Raw genomic sequence first — 27,629 nt, 5'->3', positions numbered from 1 at the left:
ACACTAACTCAAAACGTGTATGTGTATATGTCTGTGTATACATGTTTATAATTAAAACAAGCCATCTTTGTACAACTCATTGGATAACACTCTCCAAAGCATGTTCTTTTTTTTTTTTTGTTCGATTGTTTTGGTTTGATTTGGTTTTTTGAGAGAGATTTATTCTGTAGCTTTGGTGCCTGTACTGGAACTCACTCTTGTAGACCAGGCTGGCATCAAACTCACAGAGATCTGCCTGCCTCTGCCTCGCAAGTGCTGGGATTAAAGGCATGTGCCACCACCACCTGGCTCAAATCATGTTCTTGACTAGCTGCAGATAACCAAAAGTCAGACTGATATATTATTTCTTTTAGGTGTAAGACTTCTTCTGCGCTATAAACAAGAAGTTAATGAATATTTGATGTCTCTCATCATATCCTAAATCTTTGCTCTCTGAAAAGACATGTGCCCTTAGTCAATGTTCAGAGCCCCCTTCCTGTGGCCTCTGTGAACCTGTGATCAACTCCAAAGCCAGTTTTAGATACTGAGTTTTTCCCCCTCTAATTTTTATAATCCTACTCCCCATACAAAGTATTAGTTGCTGATTTCATTTCGTTTTGAAGTAGCTAATTCCAGGAGACTGGAGCATAATTTCATCCTGATCTAGAGAAGGAACAAATACATAAAGAAATGTTTTATATGCAGCCAGACAGATGGATTGACCACATATCTGAAAACTGGCTCTACCCTGTCCTTCTGCGTGATATAAGTAAGATTTAAGATTCTATACTATGCGTAGGCTGAGTGTGTCTCTAAAAATCACCCCACACCAGAGCTCTCCCAGCAAGCATCTCATCAGGGACAATGCTCAGCAGATGTGCTAGGCTGCTACAAACAAGTAAGTATTGATGTCAACATTTCATCTTGACATATCCTAAGATGAAGGGAGTGTCCTCAGTATCTTTTACCATCACTGACAGTTTGGCTTTACAAACACCCCCCAAATTCATATCTATAATAAATTGCCCTATCTATAATCAATCGCCAATACCCCATAAATTTACAAAACAAAATAGAGAAATGACATCAGTATATTTTTTTCTAAATAAAGTAACTTCCTTTTGTTTTATTGCCCTACCTGATTAATGATTTAAAATTAACCACCCTCAAGACAGGTGTAGTGGTGTTTGCTCTGAGTCCCTGATCCTCTGGGAGCTGATATGGGAGGCTCATGTCAGCCCAGGTGCTCAAGGCCAGTCTGGGCAAGATGCTGTGAACCAGCCTTAAAAAGGAAACACGTCAGCCAGCCCCATATAAACTGCATTCATTAGGAAAGCAGTTCCAATGGCAAGCTTTCTTTCCCTGCAGTTTTACTTTTGTCTGGGGCAGGAAGGAATATGTTTGATCAGAATTTGACTAATCACAATTAGCTGTCTCTCTGTGCCAGCCAAACTGCAATATGAAGAGGTCTATCGCTCAGATATTCTTTGAAATGATCTGTGTTGCTCCAAGTGTGTTCTATCAAAGCATTTTCTGGGGCAACAGATCGGAAAACATAAACTTTATGTAGTATTGCTCCTCCTCAGTTATGTCGCTTTAATATGTTCTTTCTTTTTGAAGATAAAAGTACATAAAAGAGTTCTGGGAAAGCGGCTAAATGTCATAAACACCCTGCACTCCCTCCCCCAGGGCTCCATGGCCCAAAGTTAGAAAGGGTTTGATGGAAGTGGTGACTGCCTTGATCTCCTTGGAATACTCCTCCTTCAATGTCGTCTTCTGTCTGCAGGAGGCAGATCCCGCCTTGCAGCCACTCCTGGGAGGGGACGAGGTATTTCTGGCAGCCATGTTTTCCAAACACAACATTGAGACACATGGCCTGACAGTGACATAATATTTGAAGTAGGGTCCGTGCTCAGAGATCCAGAACATATGGCTATTTTCTTAAAAAAAAAAAAAAAAGTGTCCATTGAAGACACTTTCTAGATATTTATTCACAAAACGGCACATTCCCTTACTCTCCAATCTCATTCTCAAAGACATTACTTGCAGATCACAAAAGTAACCACCTTTCCCTTAAATGTATTTCTTAGGATGCTTGAGAGTCACCCTGTTGATGACAGAGCGGAACTCGTAGCCATCAAGAAAGAAATGCAAAGCAGACTGCCGAACATATTATGAATATATTGCTCTTCTTAAAGTGGCTAGCTGGTTTTTCACACTGGAGTATTGACTAGCTGTCTGTGCTTGATGTATGCCTTACCAGCCTGTGCCGACTTATGGTTAGAGCTTAACTTGTTAGCCCTGCTTTTGCAGCCCATTCAGAATAACTACAGATGCCTGGAGATATTAAAATTGACTGCTCAAATGGACTCAGTGTGGGAGTTTCATTGGTTTTAAATTGATAACAGCTGAAAGAGAGCATGATTAAAATGTACATCGGCACAGGACGTACAAACTCTTAGAAACAGGCTCCAGTACTGTGGGAATTTTTTTTTTCTTTCATTTTCCTAGCAGAGTTACTCTCAAGCAATCTTGGTCTACACTTTAAATTGCCCAAAAATATTCAGGAGCTTAAAGAAGAAATAATTCTTCAGAAACCGAGTTATATTCTGGATAGTAGATTTCTAATCTGCAGGGAACGTTTAACTTAAGTAGCATTCCAGAAGGTGGTAATTGGGTCTATTTCCCAGGCATTGGAGTTAAATAACCTACATAGGAAGCATAAACTGTCATAATAGAAGGGTTGGAGTGTCATGTATATCTCTCGCTTTAACTCATTAAAGCCAGAGACCCAAAGGGTCTTATCACAGATAAGTTAAACAAAACCTCATCTTCACTTCCTTATTTCCCTGGGAAATGTTATTATTGTTTTCACTATTTAAAAACATGACATAAATATTTTTCTTCTCAGACAAGAGAAAGAGAAGCATGTAAAAGAGGAATAGGGAAACATTTTCTTCCTCCTAAAATAAGCTACACCTTACATGAAGCAAGTTTTATTAAATATATTTTCACAATTTAATAGTAGCTGGGGAAAAGACCCAGTAAAGAAAAGAATTCAGAAGTATTTAAAGTTTATAAGAAATATCTGTTTATAATACATGCCTTCTATAACATGTTTTTTTTCCAAGAGTCCAGGCCTTTTTTTTTTACAATTCTCTGCCCTATGTTCTATCTTTAAATATCTCTGCTATCTTACCTTTGATACCCCATTAAAAATGTTACACACACTTCATAGAGCTAACTAAGAAAGCATTTGGATTTGCTGAGGAGCTGTAAAGCTGAATAACATATACCCGTCTCACTTTACTATTTTGAGATAAAGTCTAAATCACTGTGCCCATTAGCATATTCCCAATATCTCCGGAATTATTTGCCTGGTTTTAAACAAGAGTTTCAAATATATTAGTCAATAATTTTAGTAGAAAATTATACATTCATTCATACATGCAAGAAAACGAAACATAAAAAGATCTCCTAATTTAGGAAACAAAACAAATCATGAATATTTTGATCTGTAACAAGAGGGCCGGCTTGTTGGGGTTTTTTGTCCCATCTGGTACCCCACAGCCGGCAAGCCCCAAAGAAAATCACACAAAGATCTCTATAAGTTATAAAGCTGATTGGCCTATTAGCTTAGGATACTTATTAGCTCTTGTAGCTTATATTAACCCATTGTTCTTATCTATGTTTGTCATATGGCTCAGTACCTTTTTTAGATGGCAGGTCACATCCTGTTTTCTTGGTGGTGTGTTTTGATCAATATGTCTAAGAAAATCTGGTATATATTTAATTCTTAAACTTTGTTCAGAAGTATTATCTTGATACTATTTACTTCTTGAATTTTGCTCAAATTATAATCTCCGCATCTGGACAAAAATTATAAAATTACCCAGCTTGACACCTTCCTGAAATGCACAGAACTGTTGGACTGGGCTTTTATTAGGTAGATGGTTTCTGTAGACCATCACATGCCACCAGGACTGATGTTTCCATAGGACGTGATGCCCTTAAAAGAGAGCGAAAGACAAATTCCAATCTCTTTCAATGGTTGTCGAGCGCCAATACTTCAATGATATTCTTATCTAGCCACATTAGACAGGAAGGAAATTTTCGAGGAGATGTCATCCAAGTTAAACACATGTGAAGGCCGTTAACTAGAATATATCACTTCTAACATGTCCCTTTGAACTTATAACTCAAATTCATACAAGCAAAAGAAAAGATAGAGTGGGAAGAGGCCTGGCCTTAGTTAACCTCGCAAGGAAGGAATCTATCACATGACTAGAGGTTGGGAAATAAAAAAGTAGATGGTCTGAAAGTAATGTCCAGAGCATATCTTAATATCTTGAGGTTACAAATAAGCTAAGTGTCAGAAAAGCCATTGCCCCTGAACTCCTTCATGCATTGTCTTGTGAAGAGTAGAACACTGTGTACTTCCACATGTCAAACGCACTGAGACTCTAAGCGTGCTCCAATTTTTTATCTTAAAAACTAATTGGCGGGGGCTGGAGAGATGGCTCAGTGGTTAAGAGCATTGCCTGCTCTTCCAAAGAACCCAAGTTCGATTTCCAGCAACCACATGGTGGCTCACAACCATCTGTAATGAGGTCTGGTGTCCTCTTCTAGCCTGCAGGCATATATGTAAACAGAATTGTATCCATAATAAATAAATATAAAAAAAAACTAATTGGCATGCACTATTCAATATTATGTACAGCATTTGACAGGACCTCTTTTAATGTTGTTTTAAAGATGAATAACATGTCGAAAGAACAGAGCCTATTTTAGTTATGAATCTATTCACATAATTATCAGTTGATAAAGTCAAAAATATATTAGAAAATTGAGCATGTTAAACCGTGCATCAAACATACTTCCAGACTTGGCAAGCCTTTCACCTCAGCTCAGCACTTGGGAGGCAGACGCAGGCTTATCTCCAAATTTGAGGCTGGCCTGGCTAATGTATTGTGTTCCAACCCAGTCATGGATATACAGTGAGATGCTTATAGATTGAGTGAACAGTATGGGGAAAACATCCTGGTTTGTAATGTAGCATTAAGCATAGGCACATAAATGGGGAGGTCTGTAATGAGGTTGGTGGAATTCAACTCAAGACACCACGGTGACATGTGGAAAGTATCACCAACATGACTATTTAGTGTGAGAGTTGAAAAATTCCTGCTTGCAGATAAGGATTCCACAGGAGGAAATGTGCCTTAGCCCCAGGGGAGGGTGAAAGGACACAAGCCAGTGGTGATAAACATAGACCACACAGACTTACTTGGTTCAAGGCAACATAATTCGGTTTTGGACACAAGTTACATTGCCCGGGGGAATTCAATGGCTGGAATAAGCATTTCAAGGTAAAGTCTTAGTGGAAAGACTTTCGCTGCTATAGCCAAAGACATCTTTCTATACCCACAATCAGCAGCTATAATGTGAACTTTACCAAAAAGCCTCTGTCTGAGGCTACTTCCTGGTGGCCCAGCTGTGGCTCTCCATGAACCTACTATAGACATGACCACTGACCTTCAGGTTCGTGTACAGACCTTTGTCACTCATCTGAAACCTGAAATTAAGAATCTGTACTGGTTAATGAGGCATAGCCTCTAAAGGCTGTGAATAGTCTCTGCTGGAAAAGGTCTGAGCCTACCATCCCCGTTATAACCAGACTTGAACCCCAGACCCCAAGGACATCTAAGGAAATATATGACTCTTTCTTGACAGAAAGTGATAAACACAAAAGCCATACTTAGTTTTGCAGTATTAGGCACACTTGAAATAGTTACATATTTGGACATTTATTTCCTTCCTTGAGTGTGGGAACTGATGGGGTGCTTAGGTAATGGTAAAAGACAGGTTAGCCAAGACTCTTGCTATGCTAGTCAGAGGAAAACCCTATTTTGCTGTTGCTGTTTCGTTCAGTTTTGTTTTTATCTAGGAAAGCAGTGCGCCTTGAACCATCAAGACTACTGAATTTTAAAATAGATCTGAAGTCTAGTTTTGTCTTTACTGCTTACATGTTTTGTAAATTTGGGCAAGGTGATGAAATTATCTGTCTTCACACATTCCAAATAATACCTCTTAGGATTGTTGGCATTTTATAAAGAGCAATTACTGTAACAAACACCGACTACTAATTTTATGCTCTATTTCTAAGTCTCATCTTGCCAGTGTACAGCATTCTCCTGATTAGGGAGAATACACTCTGAATTTGTCAAAAGTGATTGATTTTGCTACAATTTTGTGACATTCCACTAATAAAGGCAGCATCTGAAACATTCTGTGGAACTAGCTCTGTGCTGAATCAGGGGATGGCTTATGTTTCCTTCTGTTTTAGTTTTGATTGCTATTTATATTGCCTACTGAGATACATACATTGAAATCTTGTGTTACTAGGGGGTGCACACTTCCATAAAGCTCCCCAAATATGAGTGAAGAAGATATATGTTCAGAAATATGGTGTAATATATCAAATGCCAGATGCTTTAAGGAACATTCAAGTCACAAATTTGGGGAAAATTACAAATGGAAAGTGTGAATTAATGTTTTCCTTTTTCTTTGGTCTTTAGTCTGAGTCTCTGAGTTAAACCATTTGGACTGAGGACAAGACATTTGAGTTATGCTACTTTAGGATAGCCTGGAGACACAATGACTGGTTGGGATAAAATGCTGAGAATTTGATGGTAACAATGGTTTGGTGTAGTTGTTTTGGACTACTGTAAGCTAAATACATTTCTATGAAAAGTTTATATGTAAAGTTTTTCTACTGGATGATTTTTTTGCCTTTTACTTACTTTAAAACCCTTATTAATCTACCCTGTGCCAAACAATATGTAAACCCTGGGTCACAAAGATGAATATGTTGTGCCTCCCTTCTGTAAGGTTAGCCTTTTTAGCACTGCCGCAGAGCAATATTCTAACTCAGCAATTTCGTGAGTGTAGACAACATAACCATCTCCACTAGAAGGTTGATGGAAAGACTTTGGAAAGAGATACTGCTGAACTGTTCACATTAAGTGTTGTGCTCTAGTCTTACTTGATTCTCATAAATTCATAACAGAAAGTGTGAATGGCTCTCTCCAGGAACACAACTTCCTAGTTCCCGGTAGTAGTTACTAGAGTGCATGGCCTAGAATGAGGACTGTCAAATGGCCCTCCTGTTCTTTTTTTCTTCCTCTTTTAGACATTGTTGTCTATAGACTGCCCTAAGAAAGAATATCACAGCAACTGGGCAAACAGCAACCTTGAGAGTTATGGGTTTCCCCGCCTAGGGCGACTAAGATTGCAGAAACGCCCCAGTGCCTGCGCATGCTCAATCCCGCCTTTGAGCCTGGGTAGAACAGAGACTACAAGATGGCGCTTTGCTTTTCCCCATGTGCAGATGGTTTTCAAAGGCCTATAGCATCACTCTGAGCCTTTGAATCTCACAAGGTGCGAAATTGCTCCATTTCTTTGTGTCTAAACTCTTTTCTTTTTTTTTTTTTTTTTGCTTTTTCGAGACAGGGTTTCTCTGTGGTTTTGGAGCCTGTCCTGGAACTAGCTCTTGTAGACCAGGCTGGTCTCGAACTCACAGAGATCCGCCTGCCTCTGCCCCCCAAGTGCTGGGATTAAAGGCGTGCGCCACCACCGCCCGGCCTAAACTCTTTTCTTAACAGAAATTCATTCCTAGCCCCAGGCTATAGCTGTTGTACACACCTTTTGTCCTTTCTTAGAACTCTCATAGACCTCAGTTCTTGAGCTAATATCAACACGTACAGGAAAGCATAAAAGATGGTAGACTTCATTCTGCTGTCGTTCTGTGTTCAGTAGACACTTCCAATTGAAGTGTCCATCCCATCTCTATAGTCCCTTCATATCCCAATAAGAAGTTCTGTTGCCTGGGTAATCACTGGGTCTGAAGAGCAGCCTTGACCTAGAAAACGTGTGAGGTACAAAATGGCCTCTCACAATGGAATGCCCAGTCATTCAATTTTGTGGGTAAATTTTGGGCAAAATAAGGTGTTTTAGGAATGTCTTTAATCCCAGCACTCGGGAGGCAGAGGCAGGCGGATCTCTGTGAGATCAAGGCCAGCCTGGTCTACAAGAGGTAGTTCCAGGACAGGCTCCAAAGCTACAGAGAAACCCTGTCTCGAAAAAATAAAAAAAAAAAAAAATTAAAAATAAATTAATAAAAATAGAAATGTCTTTCAATTTTCCCTTTCCGCAGTAAGAGCCGAAACAATAAGAAACAGACAGTATTTGGCTGGAAACCCCAAAAAGATAACTTGTTTTCAGAAATGCGTGCACCATGGCCTTCGAATTTGGGCTCATAATCCCTTCTCTCCAGTGACATTGCTGGAACTGGTTTTCTGTTTCTTTACACAGAGTAACTAGTGAGCCACATTGCTTCGAATAACCTACAGAGAACAGGAATCCGTATGCACAGCTTACACACCCGCCCCAGTGCTCCACAGAACCACACGACTCCCGGGCTCTTAATATGGTTTATTATAAAATCCTTTACCTGCCTCAAAGCACTTCTCATCAAAGCCACTTCTAAGCTGAAGCGGAGGACTAAAGAATGCCTTTAACAGAATCCTGAAATAGCTTTTAACCCGAGGCTGCGAGAGAAAGTGCTTTTAACCTAAAGTGCTTTTCCTCTTAGGTACTTCAGCACATACCTAGCGCTCAGCATTAGTGGCTTGAAGAACACCCTTAAGAACCAAATGAAAGAGACTCCATTATAGATATTCAAACCTGTTATATTAATACATTACAAGCAATATTTGAAATCATTAAGCAGTTTTACTCCCACTGAATTTGAGTCTTTTCTTACTGAACTCTGCATTCATGCAAATAAATTGAAGTCTTTACCACTTGGGATTCTAGCGAATCTATGCTGATATTAGAGAAAAAGGTCTCCGTACCTAGATTTTGCTTAATTCTGGAGTTAAATTTTCTGTGCTTTCCCTGCCCTAATACAATCCTTCAGTTCTTAATCATTGAATGATGGTTTCATCTTTAGTCTCTGTTACTTGTCTTTAAAAGATAAATTGAGTCATTTAGAATTAGTTCACTTAACCGCCCTAAGTTTTTTGCATCAGATTCTTTCCTCCTAGTTGCAAGTCAAACCAAAAATAAAAATATTTTTCCCGAGTAGTGTCCATCCCACTATAAAGTGGGCCTTCCTTAGTTAAAGACCATCAGACTTGATGGTAGTTTTGGTTTTGTGATTGAGTAGGTGAATTCCGTGAACAGTTTTCCATTGAAACTATACTAAGTGATTGTAAGCAAATACTAGAGAAGCCAGCAAAATTTGATATACTTCAATTTTATAAACGATTTTCTTTCTTCTGTTGACCCTCCCTATGCTTCTAATGAGGTGATGCCAGGTGGATAAAAAGCACAAAACATTGTCAACTCCCTCTGCTAGGAACGAACTCTCTGCTCAACAAATATCTAAATCTCACGAACTGAAATAATTTTTTTTCTCCATTGTCAATGTCACTGTCCTTAGCTGTAAATCATTTACTTTTATAAAATGTATCCTCTTGCTCAGTTTTATCTTCCATTCACTAATGAATGGATTAGGTGACTGGAGGCATGCATGTAATGCATGCATATATAAACAGGAGGAGGAGGTGGCACTTACCTTGTCCTAGTATGCAAAGTCCCTTTTACCTTGAATATTATTTTTTCACTTAATAAACTCTCATTCTCTTTTACACTTTCAGCTGAAAATCTCCAAAGTGCTGAAACTATCTTTTTTTTTTCCTCCCTTCCATTAATTCCCACTTCTGTTCCCAAAGCTATTATGTCATGTTTTAATATCCTCCTTTTAGAGTATGGATGGGCTGTGAACTCAGACACCATCTTATTCATCTCTGTCCATCATGGGAAGTTATTGCCTGGAATAAGACTAAGAAAGAATGAGGCTGGACATGGATTTCTGGGCTTAGAGTCATGGTTTGTTTACAGGTTCCTATTGGGTCATGATAAAACTTGGGTCAGCGAACAGCTCTTTGGTGGCCCTTGCTCTTCTCCTGATCCCTGTTTCTTGGCTTTCTTTTCTCTATTCTTCTTGTTCTCCAACTCTTGGACACTGTTCAAACATTCTGGGGCTGAAATATTCCATCCCTGTGACTTCTAATTCCATCTATAGGTTGATATTCTCCAAACTTAAAATGTCAGCCTCACACTCCAGACTTGCATATTCAAACATCTATTTGACATCTTCTTGGGTGCTTGGTAGACATCTCAAATTTATCCGGAGCAACCCTTGATTCCCTGGCTCCCACGTGTTCTCTATTTCAGGAAATACCACAGCCATGTGCCAGCTGGAGTCACCCTCGACTCTAACTTTGTCTCTTTCACTTCCATCAGCAAATCCTGCCTAAAAATACATTCTAAATTAAACCACTTTTAGTCACTTCCGTTATTACCATTCTTATCCAAGTACCATCTTTTCTCTTGGGACTATTTCCCCAGCCCCTTGCCTGGCCTCTCTACTTCTCGGCTTGACCCTCTTAAATTTAGGAGCTACACGCCAACTGCTCCAAAGGATCATTTAGAGATGGAAATCATACCATGCCATGCCTCCACCCCCAGGAATCTCCAGAGCCTTAGCATAGAACCATATTTAAAGGTATAGTGTCCTCCTATGACCCGTGTGTTTCTACCTGCTTTGGCCCGCAGGCTATCTTTTCAATTTCATCAGCACCACACTGCTTCCTGGCCACCCCACTCCACCCACCCAACCCTTTAATCCCACAGCCTTCTCCAGCAGCTTTGTGTGTTTTCTGTTTCCCTGTGTGTTTATGTTGCTTGATCCCCTCAAATGGCATCGATGTAGAGATGTCTTCCCTGGCTATACCATCAGCTCTGCCTTTGCCAATCTATTTCTGACTTCATATTATGTATTAATGTGCTTGTATTTCCTTTCTCCACTTATGTACATAAGCTGTGTAGTGATGGAAACTTTTTACCATTCCAACCCTAGAGACATTGAAAAAAAGCTCTTGAATGGATACGTTGAATGGATAAAAATGATATATTTCATGAAAAAAGTTTTTCATAAAAGTGTACCACTCCCTCTGCTATTGTGATTCCTGGTGTGTGTGTGTGTATATGTGTGCGTGCGTGTGTGTGTGTGTGTGTGTGTGTATGTGTGTGTGTGTAGGATGAATTATTTTATGCAAACAAAAGGAAAAAGTATAAGACAAAGTTTCTGTCTAAAGAAAGCAAACACAGAATGCCATGCTTACTGTCACATTGGTTTGGAGGGTTGAAGATACAGATGTCCTGCTGGCTGCTGAAATCTCTCTTGGAAGGGCTCATGTCACCAGAGAAAAGCACAGTTGGGATCTCATTCCATGCAAGCTTAAATGAACAGGAGCCTCATACAAGGTAGGGCACTCACCATGAATCTGTGTTCAGGGAAGTAGACACTGCTGGAAATCTGAAAAGGAGAGAAGAAAAGTATAGAAAGTACAGGGAAGACTACAGCAGTTCCATCTGAGTGGCAGCTAGCTTTCACCGAATCTCATCCTTGGTCTGCTCTTGTCAGAGAATGGTACCCACCACTAGAGTCGGCTGCCCATAATCTGCAAACTCTCAATCTAGACATGTTTGAATTTTCGAGTCAAATATCCAGGTCAATCTTCCCATGTTGAATATTGTTCCTCTCTACCATACACTGTAGAATTTTTAGGTTTACTGAAGTAAAAAGAACATGAATGAGGCAGTGGAAGCAGGTTATTACACAACCTTTGGAAACGCCTATGTGCTTACAATCTAAAATACTTACAAGTTGAAAACATTCTTTTTTTTTCCTCGTATTTGCCTCATGTCAAAAAGTCGTAAGGTCATAAAAGATTTACTGCCTGTTACAGGCTCAGCAAAAAATCAGCTCAATGTTTTATATCTGCACACCCAAAGGCAGTAGCTTATACTTTTAATCAAAGCTGTGGAGATTCACAAGAGATGTAAGCACTTTCTGAAGCACTGAGGAGACATATGAGAACACAACCACCCTTCAACACTAGAGAGACGTCTGCAGTCCATGCAGACATAGGCTCCACTCAAGTGTTCGCTCAAATCGCCAAGTCTTCATGCAGTCTCAGTAGAGTTCAGAGAAAGTTCTGGGTGCTGTGTTAACATTTCATATTATGCTTGAGGAGAAGAACACAAGACAGTTGTAAGAATTGAGCTGAAAGACAGATTTTAAAATGTACAATGATTTCCTAAGCATGAGTTGAACGATGAAGTCACCAAGAGACATGCGCAAGTGCACTGGGTAAAATCCACAAGGCCTCAACAGTACTTGAAGAACGATAGGCAACAGTTTTCTCCAGGGAAGAGCGCCCCAATCAGTTATCCAGTAACTAATAGTCCTAAAAACATACATACAAGGAACATTATAGAGACTTAGTAAGTTAAATTTAGGAAAATATAGGTATATACATATACATCTACGCATGTAATAACAATTAATTTAAAAGGAGCCCCTGGCTTTAAAAAATAACAAGGAGAGGTACATGGGGAGATGTGGAGGGATAAAAGGGAAAGGAGTGATGTGGCAATAATACTTTAATCTCAAAGTGAAGGAACTTAAAAATAAAAATGCAAACTACTGAAGTTACATAATAAAAGCATTATTTGTACCTCCCATTATCCCCTGCCTTTCCCTTATAATAGCATACTGAGAATTATCTGCCTGTATGTGACATTTTGGTGTCAGAAAAATTCAGAGGAAATGTGATCTATGAAAGCAAAGAGGGCTGCATGCTTTACTTCCTTGTATGTATTTTATTGCATGATCTTAGTCACCGAAGCATCCTTTATTGAAACTAATATAATTAATAATTTGAAGCCTCTATGCTCAGATTAGTGTTGGGGCTGATGTATAAACATGGTATTTCTCTAGTTTCATGTTTCATGATCTCTTGAGCATTGGGACCTCAGAGTATCTCCAACTCTAGCCCCGAGACTATATTCAGCGTGTTCCATCCATCTCTACACCTCAATCTTTTAGATAAATATGTATTTTTTTTTTAAATACAAACCACAGTGTTGTATGTTTCTCAATTGCTGGCAGCTGATTGCCTCTATAAAGACGCCTCATGTTCAGGGTCATTGCCTGCGTTGCTTCTGAGCTGGGCAGCCTGGCTTGCCGTTACCACTTTCTGTCTCCCTCTGTTCCTCTCGATGTGCCATCCTCTGTGCTGTGGTGGCTTGCCCTCCTGAAAACAGAACATCATTTTGAAAATATGTAGACATGGTCTTCTAGGTAAATAATGATAACGCTGCCACATTATTTGAGCATTTAACTGCATGTATTGAGTAGTTCGCCTCATAGTTTTGATTAATTTGGAGTCTAACTGACAAAGATCCCATTACTGGGTGTTCTTTCCATAATTTTTCAAAAAGAGAAATCTACGGCCGGTAAGGAGAGAGAGAATGGAGCCAATTTGGAGTCTGGGAGGACTTAACCTGGCTCTGCTGACCAACTCAATTGGTCACAGGTTTGAGAGGTGAAAGATTAAAACCCCCCATTCTCTAGTTAAATGCTCCTTCATTATGTAAACATCATGATTTCTAAATAAAGTCTTGTGGAAGGTCTATTTATTTTTCTCACCAAAAGATGCTTTCAATGAAATATCACAGAAAATGGATTTTCTCCAAACAATGTGTTGCCTGCCACCCTTGGTATAAATGCTGCAGCAGTCGGGTGGGGATAGAATGGTCACACTTGCCAAGGCCGGGGACGCTTGCAGAGGATTCCAAAAATATTGACACCTCAGGCAAGAGGCCTTATCTAAATACAAAACAAAAGTTGTTAAGACAGGAAGAAAAGATTAGCAGTGAGCCCACAGATGGGAATGTAGGTGGGGAGTTAGGAACTTGGGGTGCTGGGAAGGCTCCCATTTTTGAATATCCATAAGGAGGAGGGAGGCAGAAATAATCCTTAATGGTGTGCCAGGCAACAACCATGGAGGTTAGGGGCAAAGCTGGTCATGTAAGCCTGCCAAGGAAACAAAATTTCTCCTCTTTCCCTCCCCCTTGTCTACGCTATTTTAAGACGGAAAGTCAAATGCTTTCCTGTAACGTAAAGGTCCTCTTTGGTATGTGAAACTCTAGACTTGATCAAATCTGCAGATGGGAGACATTCTAAATCCATTCTTAAACACGATATCTTTTAAAAATCAATCTCTAAGATATCCTTTCTTTGATAAGATTTTTCACTTTGCACAGTTGTTTCATCAACCCTCTGAGATGAGTATTCATTATTTATGTTGAAGCTGAATGTCTTGCTTGATAGTTTTTTTTTATTTGCAATTCATAGAAAGTCTTATGACCCACATATGTAAGAATGAAGTTTTTCTGGTTACTTAACTGACCAGTTCAGGGATATGGGTTGTGTGGGGTGTGAAGGGACACAGGGGCACAAAATGTATCCTTTCAGATTCCTGGTTCAGGACTTTTCTTCACTTTGGCCCTAATTCCCCTGTGTGTCTTTCCAGAGAGAATTGATGGATACAATGTTTTCTGAGCAATACCCTCTGGAAGGGTGGATCCTGAGTTATTTTGTCCGTCTTGGCCTTTCATATTGTAATTGTACCTTTTTACTTGCAGTCTCACGGGAAGCTTTATGTCCAGGCTGCAGTTATATTTATAATAGTAACACACAGGAAACATCTTAAGGAATGCCATCAAGAAAGGGTGGCAGGAAGCCTTTGTAATTTAGGACTGGGGAAGTCTGAGCGCCATGGAATGGGCCTAGTTGCTGGGGCTGGTGGCTTTTGCAAAGAACTTACTTGCATCTGGTCCCTTTACCAATTTCTTCAAAGTAGAGTTGTTTTGTTCACCCATTCATCCCACACAGCCAACTCAGAAGAGGCTGTGCTGTCCTCAGTGTCTAAATCTAAGCAGTCTCACAGTTCAAATCTGTATAAACAACTCTGTCCCCAATCTCTCTGCATCTGGATTTTAAATTTCTTAAGTGAGGCCTCATTTGATCTGTAAGGCAGCCATGGACCTTGCTGGCTCATGTAGGGGCTGCAATCCTGTGCTCCAGAGCCATATTTTCTTGAGTAAAGACAGTAAATCTACAGCAATATGAAAAATATTACTTGTGCTAGTAATTACTGAACTCGACACTTCAGAGAAATTTAAAACATTTAGATTGTTTTGCTTTGTCTTCTGTCCTATAGCATTGTCAGCAACGGGAGAAAGATTTTCTATGAAATCCCCATTTTCCTGGATCTCTCAGTGAAGAGCAATAGAACACTTCTTCCACCCCCTCAATACTGCTGAGGGTAGTCAGTAGTGCACCTCCTCACAGACTCAACCATCAAAAACACCCTGTAGTTGATTCCTCTCCTATCTATCCCAAGTCAGACATCAAGTCCTATACCTTTGTCTAGTTAATCCATCTCTTCCTTATCTTCTTAGCAAAACTTGACCACAACCATCTAATTTTGGTGTTATGACTCTCCCAAGACTACTCTTTTCACAATCACCCATGTCGTGTGAGTTGTCAAAATGCCAAGATAGCTTTTCGTGTGTGTCTCCACCTTCAGTCAAGAGGCATTTAGGTTGTTTCCAGTTTCTGGCTATGACAAATAATGCTACTATGAACATAGTTGAGCACATGTCCTTGTAGTATGACTGAGCATCCTATGGGTATATACCCAAAAGTGGTATTGCTGGGCTTGAGGTAGGTTGTTTTCTAACTTTCTGAGAAATCACCATACTGATATCCAAAAGGGCTGTACCAGTTTACACTCCCACCAGCAATGGAGGAGTGTTCTCTTTATCCCACATATTCTCCAGGATAATCTGTCATCAGTGTTTTTGATCTTGGCCATTCTTACAGGTATAAGATGGAATCTCAAGGTTGTTTTGATTTGCATTTCTCTGGTGGCTAAGGATGTTGAACATTTCTTTAAGTGTCTTTCAGCTGTTTTAGAGTCATCTGTTAAGAGTTCTCTCTTTAGGTCTGCATCCCATTTTTATTGAGTTATTTGGTTTTTTTTGTTTTTTTTTTTTTGTTGTTTTTTTTTTCTCTTGCACCAGCTGTTCCAATGCCTGTAATTTATCTTCAGAGTTATTTGTTCTTTTGATGACAAATTTCTTAAGTTCTTTGTATATTTTGGAGATCAACTCTCTGTCCAGTGTGAGTTTGGTGAAGATCTTTTTCCCATTCTGTAGGCTGTCATTTTGTCTTATTAATCATATCCTTTGCTTTACTGAAGTGTCTCAGTTTTAGGAGGTCCCATTTATTAATTGTTGCTCTCAGTACTTGTGCTACTGGGGTTATATTTAGTAAGTGGTCTCCTGTGCAAATACATTCAAGTGTATGTCCTACTTTCTCTTCTTTGAGGTTCAGTGTGGTTGGTTTTATGTTGAGGTCTTTGATCCTTTTGGACTTGAGTTTTGTGCATGGTGATAGATATGAATCTATTTTCATTCTTCTTCGTGTTTCTATATAGTTATGCCAGCATCATTTGTTAAATATACTTTATTTTTTCCATTTTATATTTTTTGCTTTTGTCAAAAACCAGGTGTTCATAGGTGTATGTACTGATATCCAGGTCTTCGATTTAGTTCCATTGGTCCTCCTGTCTGTTTTTATGTCAATACCAAGCTGTTTTCAGTAATGTAGCTCTGTAGTAGAGTTTGAAGTCAGGGACTGTGATGTCTCCAGAAGATTCTTTATTGTATAGGATTGTTTTGGCTATTCTGTGTTTCTTGTTTTTCCATATGAAGTCAAGTATTATTCTTTCAAGGTCTGTGAAGAATTTTGCTGGGATTTTGCTGGGCATTGCATTGAATCTATAGATTGCTTTTGGTAAGATTGCCATTTTTAGTATGTTAATTCTACCAACCCAAGAACAAATCCAAACCACACAAAGACATTACTAAGAAAGAGAGTTACAGACCAATCTCACTCATGAACATTGATGCAAAAATACTCAATAAAATACAGGCAAAATAGAATCCAAGAACCCACCATGACTAAGTAAACTTCATCCCAGAGATCCAGGGATTGTCCAACATATGAAAATCTGTCATTGTAATCCACCATATCAACAAACTGAAAAAATAACCCACATGATCATCTCATTAGATGCTGAAAAAGTCTTTGAAAAAAAAAAAAAACATAACATCCCTTTATGATAAAGGTCTTGGAGAGAGCAGAGATACAAAGAACATACCTAAACATAATAGAGGCAATATACAGCAAGCCAACAACCAACATCAAACTAAATGGAGAGAAATTCAAAGCAATCCGACTAAAATCAGGAACAAGATAAGGTTGTCCACTCTCCCCATATATAGTCAATATAGTACCTGAGGTTCTAGATAGAACAATAAGATAACAAAAGGAGATCAAGAGGATACGAATTTGAAAAGAAGAAGTCAAACTCTCACTATTTGATGATGATATGATAGTTAATATAAGTGACCCCAAAAATTCTACCAAGGAACTTCTACAATTCATAAACACCTTCAGTAATGTAGCAGGATATTTACTGTATGAACCAGACATGGCTTAGGGTAAATACACAGTAAATAACCATGAATGCTCACTATAACATTATAAATTACATTTTGTTGTAACTACCATAAAAGTCCTATATAAAATATACATTAAGCTATAAACAGTCTGGGTCTGCCTTCTATCTGACATTTAATAGTTGCTGAATGAATGAATGAATGAATGAATAAATAAATAAATAAATAAATAAATACACTACTCAGCATATGCTAGGTGTTCACTGATATTTCTGAATTAAATTGGGTAGAATTGAAAACACAGAATAAGAAATGTCATAATATTTTGTAAGGCATAACAAATATAATTTTTAAAATTTCTTTTCTTGTCTTCTTTTTAAAAAAGAAAACAAACCATCTCTTTTCATTTTACATACCAATCCCAGTTCCCACTCCCTCCCCTCCTCCTATTCCCTTGACCTACCTTCTCCATCCAACGCTCCACAGAGAGGGTAAGGCCCATTGCTTTGGAGATGATCCAAGGCCCTATCTAATATATCTGGTCTCCCCAGTTATACAACTGTCACCCACATTCAGAGGGACTAGTCTGTGTGGCTGGAGTTGGTGAGCTCCCATTAGCTCAGGAAAACTGTTTCAGTGGGTATCCCCATCATGGTCTTGACCTCTTTGTTCATATATTTACTCCTCCCACTCTTCAACTGGACTTTGGGAGCTCAATTCAGTGCTCCAATGTGGGTCTCTGCCTCTGTTTTCATCAGTTACTGGATGAACATTCTATGGTGATTGTTAAGATATTCATCAGTCTGACTACAGGGCAAGACCAGTTCGGATACCCTCTTCTCTACTCCTTAGGGTGTTAGCTTGGGTCAGCCTTGTGGATTCATGGGAATTTCTCTAGTGTTAGGTTTCATGCTTGTCCCATATGGCTCCCTCAATCAAAATATCTCTTTTGTTGCTCTCATCTCTGTCTTTCTTTCCTCCATCTCATCTATCCTGTTCCCTCAAGTTCTCCTCCTGCCTCTCCTTTTCCCCTCCTCTAACAAATATAAATGTTAAGGTACAAACAACTTAATTTGAGACCTCTCCATACACTGAACTCAAACTAAGCATAAACTTCCACTCTTTTTTTTTTTTTTGGAGAATTATATGGTTTTTGCTGTGATTGTTGTGCAGAGAGAAGAAAGAGTCAATCAAGATTTGGGCAACAGACTGAAATAATGAAGCCTACTAACAGGTTTACACGCAGCAGTCATGGTTCCTGACTGTGAACTCTATCCAACTTAAAATGTTTAATCTGAAGCCCTAGCCAATTTTTCTTAGGTAATATTCATGTCACTCTTTATTATAGGGATGCTCACCGTTTGGAACAAATCTCTGCTACTTCATCAACTGTTCAAAGCATATACAATTGTTTGCCATTTTTATACTCTCTGCGTTTTGAGTTTATCTTCTTCCTGTCTCTTGTATCAACACACATATTTCCACATCAGGGTGTGTTATTAATAGTGCATCAGCCTTACTTGATATCCTCTATGTTGTTGTTACCAGCACATGGGAATACATTTTCCTAAGTAACAGATGAAAACCCAGCTCCCCTGAAATCTCAGTGTCTTCATCATCAAAATACTTTGGCACTTAGGATTCTGCTATGCACTATTATATCTTTTCTCCACATTTCTACAAAAATCCCCACTGCCAATTCAAAACATGCTTAATAAATTTCCATTATGTGCCAAACATTGCCTGCTTCTAAGAGAAGATCCATAGTAAATGTTTTACCCTGACCCTTCTGAATTTCAATTCTTAGCAAGTTCAATAACCTATACAGTCAACATGGGTCCAACATCTCAAGGGGAGGTAAGCCCCATCCCCAAACAAAGAAGAGATACCGGCGTATAAAATGGAATCGAGTGGCTCTGTCTTTGAGAGGTGGCTGGAAAAGACTACAGCTAGAAGATAGCATTTGATCAAAGACTGGAGCAAGAAAGTTCCACCCAGAGGGGATAATGAGAACACAACCCCAGGGACAAAGTATTTGTAAGGGATTAGAAACAGACACTCAGAAAACAAGACTAGTTTCCATGGATACTGAGAAAGCTAAAAGGAAAACAGTTAGTGGAGGACAAATCAGGGATAGCATGAGAAGTCACAGGGGGATCAGGCCTCATTCTGATCCAAATGGACACCCTTGGACTCTTCACGTACTAGTCTGGGTGTTAGTATTGCATATCATTGCTACTGAAATGAGATCTTGAAGTGAGTAATGTAATGGTTACACAATACTCGGGATGGACTTAATGCCCCTCAAGTCTGTGCACACTTGGTACATGGTGCATATTTTATGATTATTTTTAAAAATACAGTCTATGAGTATCTACTGCAGTACGAAGCCCTGGCAACTACAAAATAACGGATGATTCAGACACTTGGGTTCTGGAAATAGAGAGATGGTTCTGTATTAGTCACTTTCCTTGCTGTTGGAACACAGTACCTGAGAAAGTCGGTTATGGAAGGAAAAGGTTCTTTTAGCTTCTGGGTCCAGTGCAGAGTCAAAAGGATCCATTGCTTTGGGCTGACAGTGCATTGTGGCTAGGGAAATGTGTAGCATTGCAGTGACGCCACGTATCACAAAACCGATGGCTCAGTGCATAAGACTAAGGGGGTAAAAATTGAAACAGACAGGAACCAGGGAAGAGATGTACCTTCCAAAAGCATGCCCTCATGACGTACTTCCTCCAACAAGTGTCTAGCTGCCGCAACCTTCCAGTGACTCCATCCAATTATGTATTTAGTAATTGGATCAAGAGGACTCTGATCCAATCACCTCCCAGTAGTACCCCTGGCTGTCGAATGGCGCTTTTGATAAAGGAACCTCCAGAACCAAGTTGAAGTCCAACTCACAGTTCCATTAATCACAAATGCAGAAATGCTGTTGGAGAAGCATCTGTCTTATCCTAAATAAGAGGGAAGGGCTGTGGTCTCACCCCACTTTCAGTAGCTTTCGTTAGTCAGATGCCCTCTGAAACAAAGGGATATTAACAAATCAAGTACGAGGGATTTTATCCCTTCCACCCTCTTATAGAAACTCACATATGCCAGGGCTCTAGCAAATCAAAGCACTTTTAATGCTTATCTTACACTCTGTTTAACTTGGTTTAACTTGATGTTGCTGAGCCGTTTTGAGAATAAGCCCTGTTGTCTACAGCATCTGTTGAACAACCCGAGGAATTGCTGTCCAGGGAGGCTATTTCAATGGAGAGGCCAGGCTGGCTTAGGGAAGCTCTGAGCAGAGGCTTGTCGCAAAGGTGATACTTAAATCAGACAAGAGGGTGAGCATTCAAGACAGGAGAAATACTAATAGGTTGGCTTTTCAGTGCTTCCTCTGCTTCTACCTGCCTCCTCAAATAACTCTGCAGGATGAATCCCTTAAATATAATGACCAAACTATATGTTTGATAACTGCTGACAAACTTCCAGAACATGCAGGATTTCAAACACACTTAGACACTCTTCTTCCACGCCTAATCCATGACCACGCTAGTTTTCTTACACTGAGATCGGGGTGCTGTTCCGTAAAGGGACACGCAGTCCTTATACGTCTGCCGGAGACACTTGGGAATTGAAGCAGAAGTCAATTCCTATGCGAGATGAAGAACGCAGTGTTGGCTATGGAAGCAGAACCAAATTAAAGAACAACGCGGGCTTGGATTTTAATGAAACTCATCTTTGTTTCGTTTGCAGATCAAACTTTTGGCTCTCATCTGCACACAGTGTGTGAACGGGAACATTCCACAGTTCCATGGTTTGTGAAGCAGTGCATTGAAGCTGTTGAAAAACGAGGTGGGTAACTAACTAGGCAGCCTTGCTGTGTACTCTGAACAGCTACTGCTTGAGTTCATGGTGCCACCTGATTTCTCCAGGAAGCCAGGTAATTAAAACTTGACTTTTGTTAACCGGCTAAGAGGATCAAGTTTCTTATTAACTTTGGTTTGTTTTTTACAATAGGGACATTAGCAATTCTCACCAATGTTCTTTTTTTTTTTAATATTTTGTCTGTCTGACATACTGTTGAATCAATTGCAAACTTCTTGTTTCCAAGCCAGTGATAAAACATTCATGAAATATCAGCAGTCTCGGTGTTAGAACCCTCTGACATTCATGCTGGTAGACGTGCCAGAACCATTTTGGTAAACCCCCAGCATTACCCAAGTGAAGTAAACAGCGTTTCCACCCGCAGATACCGATGCGCCGTCTTCCACATGGTTCTGCTCAGTGCAGATTACAGCTAACTGGGTTTCCTGGAACAATTAGCAGATACACCTCCAGTGTTAAGATGACCTTTGACTCCTCTGTTTCAACATTCTGTTTTTCATCTGAAATTATTTCATCTCACGGAAGGGAACAAAACAAACCCCAATTGACTCATCATTTCTATGCTAGTGTATCTGTGGAGTGTTTTTCCTTCGAACTACGACTTCATTCATTCAAGGTCATTTTTCCTGGAAGACACACACTGTAAATGCAGAATCTTAAAAAAAAATGTATTAAATAAAAATGTGAAGCTTCATCACCATCTGTTACAAGTTTACAACATATTTCCAGGATCTAGGGGAATATATATCATGCGAAACATAGAGGTGTTTGCAGAGAAAAGCAATGGCTGACCCTATTTCCATTTTCAACACCTATTCTCCTGAAACAATACAACCAAAGGGAAAAAGAGCTTCAAATCCTCTGCTCAGAAAAAGGCCATTTTAATTCTCTCGGTGTTACCTGGCTTTATTATAGAAGCATAATAAAAACGGCATGCAATTTCTAGCTCCTAGAAATTCATACTTTAATTATACTGTAAGGACAGCCTTGGGATCCTATTATTCCCCTATCAGTAGGGAATGAGAGAATAACAAGAGGGGAAGGGTTGGGTAGGGACACAGATAAAGACCGTGGCTGTGGGGAAAGGTGCCTTGGCACTTCAGGGAGAAGAGTTGAGAGTGAAGAGAACAGGAAACAGTTACTGTAGAATAAGCACCGAGAGAAGTGCCTGCGCAGAATGAAGCTGATTGGAATTAAGAGGGAAATGTCTTTTTAGTGCCTGTTGCCATTTCATTTCATTTATAGGTACCTATCTCAGGAATAAACATAAAACGAGCAGCTGAGAAGGTTGTCATTATTTCCAATAGTTAAATTATCATCTATTCCAAGAAATCTTCATTCACCTTTAAATACTGAGTACCAATGGCATGAGCATTATTATGTTATATCAAAAACAAAATTCAAATAGGCCATTGGGGAAAGTCAAACATAGTAAGATGTATGCACATGGAAACAATAGCTTATTTATCTCTCGATTTGTGTGTCTACCTAAGGCAAAATGAAAAGCCCTGCCTGGTGTAGCCTTGCAGGGTACAGATACCATACTATCACAGAATAGAAACTGTCTATAAACAGGGATTGTATCTATGCATGGCATTTTTATGGTGATTTTTAATAAGGTAGGATGGTGTTTCTGCTGACAGGAACAATCATGACAGCATTATATTTTATTGTCCCAATGTTTACTCTCAAAATGAATTTGTAGATCCAGCGCTAAACAGCTGCTAATCACACATACGATTATTAAAATAATTCCCGAGCATCCTAATGAAACGCAAAGAGATTTTGTAATTCTGCAAAGCCACTGAAAATTCAAAGCACTTTGGCAGTGTAAGCTTAAAGGAACTCCATGGAAATGTTCAATAAAAACTCAAAGACACAAGGCAAACGTCTCACATCCTTGCAAGATTTACAAGTGTGTACTTTCTATTATATTTTTCCATGATCACTGAACTCATTGGATTAATATTCTTACAATTACACGCCAATGCTGTTTACTCCAAGTGTTGTTTTTACTAAATTTTGGCATATTGCACCTCAGGACAGAAATAATTTATGTGAATCTAAGTCCAATATTTATGCAGGCTTCTGATGACATTTGATGCAGGGTTGGTACTAGAAAGTAGCAGGGGAAGGTGCCAAGTCTCTCGGCATGGCTGGGACTCAGCATATCTGGAGTGCTCCTTCTAATGGCCAGATGCTCCTCCAGCCAAGAAACTCAACTGCGCGGTCCTGGGAAATGCTTATGGGTCCATTCTAGGAAAGGCCCATTTAATGCAAGCTGCATGCTGCGTTCACTCTCCCAGTCTTGGGGAAATGGCCTCTGGGTTCATAATATGGGCACACTGGCTCTTATAGAAAGGATTTGACTCCTTCCTCATTTTCCCTCCGTTATTGTTTTCTTTTTTTTTTTTTCAAGGCACCTATAAAACTCAAGCAGTATTTTTGAAATGCTTATTATATATTTATTATAAAATGAAGCATGGTAGGGCAGACAAACTCAGCATTGATTCAGCCATCCTCTCCGGTTGCTGACTGCTTGAGGCTGACAGAACCGTGCTTGGTTTCTGGGGTCTCCGAGGAAGTTCTGTCTGGTGACTAGCACGAAGCATATTCTTCATTCACCTTCAGTAAAGTGGTATTAGTTACATTACATTTTTGGCACCTTTTGTACGTAACATGGAAAAATGGCTAAGTAAGCCTGTAAACCAAGTGACTTACCTGGTACATTCCCTTGTCTCAATTTGATTCACTATCCTCTTGACTGCTAGGCCATATTGTCCTCCCCCGCTATTTAGACTATAGTCACTTCTGCCTTTTTTTTTTTTTTTTTTTTTTTTTTTGCTGTTTGTGCAGCCCTAAGTATACTTTCTTACAAAGAACCACATTGATTTTATATTTGCAGCTCCTTCTCTCTGCCTTACTCTCATAGTTGAAGACTCTCTGTGGGGTACTCAAATTGAGCAATGAATGTCTCAACTTGAATTTTTTCCTGAAAGACACCTTGGATGTTGAATGAGGGAGCAGTCACTAGATGTGCATTGTACTTCACGTTATGAACTAAACTCATAGAAGAAATAGATACTAAAGATTAAGCACATGCTGAGATAAGAGCTTTGAGAGGAAAGAGCAGGTAAAGAAGATAGGAAAGCCATTACAAAATCTGAAACGCAAACAAAGATGTGTGTCTTTAAAGTAATTGATCAAATCCTAAACCGTAAACACTTGCTTGTTTGTTTTGCCCTCCACATAGGATCAGGAGAATTTTAATTTGGTTTTATTCACAAAGCTTCTATCTTGACCCCTTGTGTGGTAATAGTAAAATATGTCAGCCATATGTGATACCTGGAAAGACATGTTTTACATGAAAAGTCAAACGTAGACCTTGCCAGAGACTTCTTTTCTAGAGAGATAGAGTTTACTAAATTAATGAACACAATTATACACTAAATATGTTTTGTACATCAAGTACAATTTTTTAATGTAAGGAAATACAACTGAATTTTAAAATTAATAGAAATGCTGTTGGCATTCAGTATCCATAACATGCTGTGATTGCTGCTCTATGATTGCCAGTTCTGCTCCTGGGCCCCAGAAGAGGCTACCAAGAGATCTGGAACTCAACAACCTGAATATACTTGACACTATTAAAATATGTACTTAAAATAATTATTTTACATTATACGCTTTTTAACCACAATTTTAATTTTTTTATTCAGTGTGTGTTTGTGTCTGTGTGTTTCTGAATGTACACACCACAACATGAGTGTGGAAATGAGAAGACAACTTGTAGGAGTTGGTTCTCTCCTTCCATCACGTGGTTCCCAAGGATCAAACGCAAATGGTCTGGTTTGGTGGCATACACTTACTTACCCTATGAGCCATCTTGCCAGCCCTACTGTGCGTGAGTGTGTGGGGGGGGTGAGAGTGGTGTGTGTGTGTGTGTGTGTATTCCCATGTTTTCTACCCTTAATGATTTGAGATACAAGATAGCTTTCAGAATGCTTCAGCAATTGCTGACCAACAAGAAGTTTGCCCTGTGTGTGTGTGTGTGTGTGTGTGTGTGTGTGTGTGTGAGTGTCCTTCTCTCAAACACATAAAGCTATGACAGGAATGAAACACAAGTTACATACTTGACTTAGTGCCCAGAAGATACCCTGGGATCCGTAACATTGCTTAAAGATTTCAGCAAGCCCTTTAGTCCACTTCTGAGAAGGTCCTTAGCCTCCAAAGCTTTATCTCTCAATTTGACTTCGTGGCAGCTGTTATATTTTTTTGCTGTCGTTTGTTTGACAGGATCCAGTTATAGGTTCCGATGTCTGTTTAAAGAAACAAGGAGGCTGTTGGCTTCAAAATCCCCTCATTGCTTGTGTGATCAGCATTTTCCCAGGCTTTTCTACATAGTTTGCCAAGCAAAGGGACTGACCTTTTGTAGCAAACACTTTTTCATTTCAAAATGCTCACTTTGATTTTTGTCCCATTTTATACTCATTCCAAACTGTTTACAACCCACTAAAAATGACTGTGAATTATATGTTTGTATAATGGATTCCTTTTGTGGTCTGAGCGGAATGTTTACTTTGAACAATTAGTTATCTTAGGATAGATTGTAGCAAGTTGAAAAAAATAATGTCTAAAATTATTATTATACCTTAACTTTTTTTTTTAATCCCTTGTGATTATGTGAAATTTGAGAGACAGACAGACACCTTAGCTACATGAATTTTTATACGGTCATACTTGCTAGTACCGTCATAGCGTGAGAACTCTGAGTACACGTCTGTGATTTCAGAAACTTCACAGTACAGAATAAAAATAGATATATGACTATTTGCTATAAACAGATTGCTGTGAACAGTAGGTAGAGAATGTATGTACAAGAAATTACTGGGAAAGTGGCGGGAATGATGAGCGTCTAGGTTTTCTGCTGAGCTACATGAAGCTTATCCTCGTTAATATTCGCTAACGTCATTCAGTGAACCCTTCAGTCCGTTGAGATCCCGCTGAGGACTTTGGGTATGAAAATAAAACTTCACATTGCTATTTCCCATTGCTTGAAATCTAGGCCCCTAAAGTGCAGATTGTATTGCCACAACTAGACAAGTCTGCTCCCAGCCCTGCAAACTTTATACTGTTCATTCTTTTCCACTTTGAGATAATCTTTGAGAGCTGGATCCAGGCACGCACTAAAGACTGATCCGTCTACGAAGAATGTGCAATTTGTACTGTTTAGTTTCTGATGAGAGTCTTGAAAACTTTTATGATTCTATCGTCTTCCAGAGAGACTTCTGCTTCCTAGTTTTATAAGCAGTAAGTGAAAAAAAAAAGTAATAAAAACAAAACAAACTGATAAAAATTACATGCTTAGAGCAAAAATCTAGAGTACAAGATAAGCAGTTTTTCTTTTTCTCTGGAGAATATTTGTGGACTTGACAAAAAAAATGTTCCTAAGGGAGCGAGCTATGTTGGTGTTTGTTTTGGGTTTTTTCTTACTTTTATGTCAAGAGCTGGATGTCCACATGCCCTCTGAGCGCCGACGATCCTCAATGAAGCTCTTGAGAGCAGGCTGCAAATTAACTTAGTTTTTCTTTCTGAGTTAAAATTAAGACCAGTCTCTCTCTCTCTCTCTCTCTCTCTCTCTTTTTTTTTTTTATTTTGTAATTTCTTTTTTGTTCTCTTGGTGTTTTGTTTTGCTGTTTTAATGCCACCTTCCTGACAGCGGTCCTGCTGTGCTAGAGCCAAGTTGGAGCGGGCTCTTTGGGGTAGTCACGCTGGGGCCTCTGTGTCTGTTCGAAAGCCGCATTGAGGGCTAGGAGAGAAGACAATTTCCAACAAACAAGAGCCCCAATGCCCATTTATCTCTCTCTCTCTCTCTCTCTCTCTCTCTCTCTCTCTCTCTCTCTCTCTCTCTCTCTTTATTTTGTAATTTCTTTTTTGTTCTCTTGGTGTTTTGTTTTGCTGTTTTAATGCCACCTTCCTGACAGCGGTCCTGCTGTGCTAGAGCCAAGTTGGAGCGGGCTCTTTGGGGTAGTCACGCTGGGGCCTCTGTGTCTGTTCGAAAGCCGCATTGAGGGCTAGGAGAGAAGACAATTTCCAACAAAGTAAACAGGAAATGGCCTGCAAAAGCAGAAAAGAGAAACCAGAAAAGACAACCCGAAAGAAATCAGAGATGGCAAGGTGGAGAGTTGGGGGTGGGAAGTAGGTTTCACAAGGAAGAAAGCGAATGTTGGTGAATGAGTAGGCCTGGGAGTTCTGTAAGGGGGCAGCACAGG

At 39.5% G+C, this 27,629-nt stretch overlaps 1 protein-coding gene and 1 long non-coding RNA gene across 2 annotated transcripts in view; one reads left to right on the top strand and one right to left on the bottom strand.

Annotated features, from left to right (window-relative positions):
• Positions 1-27,629, top strand: part of Arhgap15 (Rho GTPase activating protein 15) — a 591,259-nt gene that overhangs the window by 356,118 nt on the left and 207,512 nt on the right. Inside the window, exon 10 of the mRNA XM_050140010.1 lies at positions 21,226-21,324. Coding sequence (XP_049995967.1) covers positions 21,226-21,324 — 99 coding nt within the window. The remainder of the gene's footprint in view (positions 1-21,225; positions 21,325-27,629) is intronic.
• LOC126500270 (uncharacterized) lies at positions 349-26,995 on the bottom strand. The gene is made up of 5 exons (XR_007591287.1): positions 26,851-26,995; positions 25,491-25,676; positions 13,601-13,780; positions 11,229-13,205; positions 349-1,919 (listed from the first exon to the last, which is right to left on the bottom strand). It is a non-coding gene; the product is annotated as an uncharacterized lncRNA (long non-coding RNA).

This window comes from Alexandromys fortis, unplaced genomic scaffold, assembly GCF_014885135.2.
Source record: "Alexandromys fortis isolate MF-2015 unplaced genomic scaffold, M_Fortis_MF-2015_v1.1 scaffold_33, whole genome shotgun sequence".
Lineage (NCBI taxonomy): Eukaryota > Metazoa > Chordata > Mammalia > Rodentia > Cricetidae > Alexandromys > Alexandromys fortis.
Note: the sequence above shows the minus strand (reverse complement) of the source record. Positions and strands in the feature narration are given on the sequence as shown.